Here is a 1,118-nt window from a genome sequence, read left to right on the forward strand (position 1 = left end):
CTCGTCTCTCTCTCTCTCTCTCTCTCTCTCTCTCTCTCTCTCTCTCTCTCTCTCTCTCTCTCTCTCTCTCTCTCTCTCTCTCTCTCTCTCTCTCTCTCTCTCTCTCTCTCCCCCCCTCTCTCTCTCCCTCCCTCCCTCCCTCCCTCCCTCCCTCCCTCCCTCCCTCCCTCCCTCCCTCCCTCCCTCTCTCCCTCCCTCCCCCTCCCCCTCTCCCTCCCTCCTCATCCACATACCCATAACCTTATCTTATCTCTATCTACCCAATAGCCAGAGAAGTATAGCACTATAATCATCATCATCACCTTTCTCCCTTTCTCGCCCTTCAGGAGAGCCAGCGGAGGGGCGATGGGGGGGATGGGTCCCTCTGGGTGGGGGGTGGTGGAGGAGGAGGAAGGGGGGGCGGCCAGCCACGCCTCGACTCACCAGTTACGTCAACAGCAGCAGCGGGTGTTGCAAGGTGGGTAGTAGTGTTGTTGTTTTCTTTCTTTCTTTCTTTTTTTCTTTTTTTTTTTCTTTTTTCTTTCCTTCCTTTTCTTTCTTTTTTCTTTCTTTTCTTTTCTTTCGTTTTTCTAGAGAGTATGGTGAGTTAAGAACGAAGAAGGACAGTGACGGGCTACGCGAGCGGCGCAAGGAGTGATGTAGAGATAGGGTGAGTCTACTGCGTGACACGGGGTGTAACTGACACGTTGAGGTGCACTGATGCTCTCATCTCGCGACGATTGATTCGAGAGCGACTAGCAGTATGATTACGTGAGGTTGGCAGGATGAGAGGACGGACATCAGAGCGTGCGAGAGCGAGTGACGGCACATGCTCGCAGTGGCGGGCTGATACAGGGGATCTACGAGATGTCGCGGAGTTCATAGTGATGTGATGTCTCCTCGAGGCGAGTGTGAGGGGAGAGCGGGGCAGACGAGAGTCTCACAACTTCATGGCCGGTTGAGTGAGGAGAGTGGGGAGATAGGCGCGCGTTGGTATCGCGCATCAGTCGAGATGGCATCTCGGCCCTTGTACTCGTCATAATGATACACACGTATCGATGATATACTCACGGCTCCTTCTGTTGTTCTGAGAGCTCATGGATGCTACGTGTGAGCAGTCGTGCGCTAGCGGCGAGTAT

The 1,118-nt window shown here is 53.8% G+C and overlaps 1 protein-coding gene across 1 annotated transcript in view; it reads left to right on the forward strand.

Annotated features, from left to right (window-relative positions):
* Window positions 1-465, forward strand: part of LOC147466291 (uncharacterized) — a 12,703-nt gene extending 12,238 nt beyond the window's left edge. The window contains exon 4 of the mRNA XM_086535695.1: window positions 327-465. Coding sequence (XP_086391821.1) covers window positions 327-465 — 139 coding nt within the window. The remainder of the gene's footprint in view (window positions 1-326) is intronic.
* Window positions 466-1,118: the final 653 nt, after the last annotated feature.

Source organism: Penaeus japonicus, unplaced genomic scaffold, assembly GCF_977035675.1.
Source record: "Penaeus japonicus unplaced genomic scaffold, GWHDUDI00000001_assembly GWHDUDI00002128, whole genome shotgun sequence".
NCBI classification, from domain to species: Eukaryota; Metazoa; Arthropoda; class Malacostraca; order Decapoda; family Penaeidae; genus Penaeus; species Penaeus japonicus.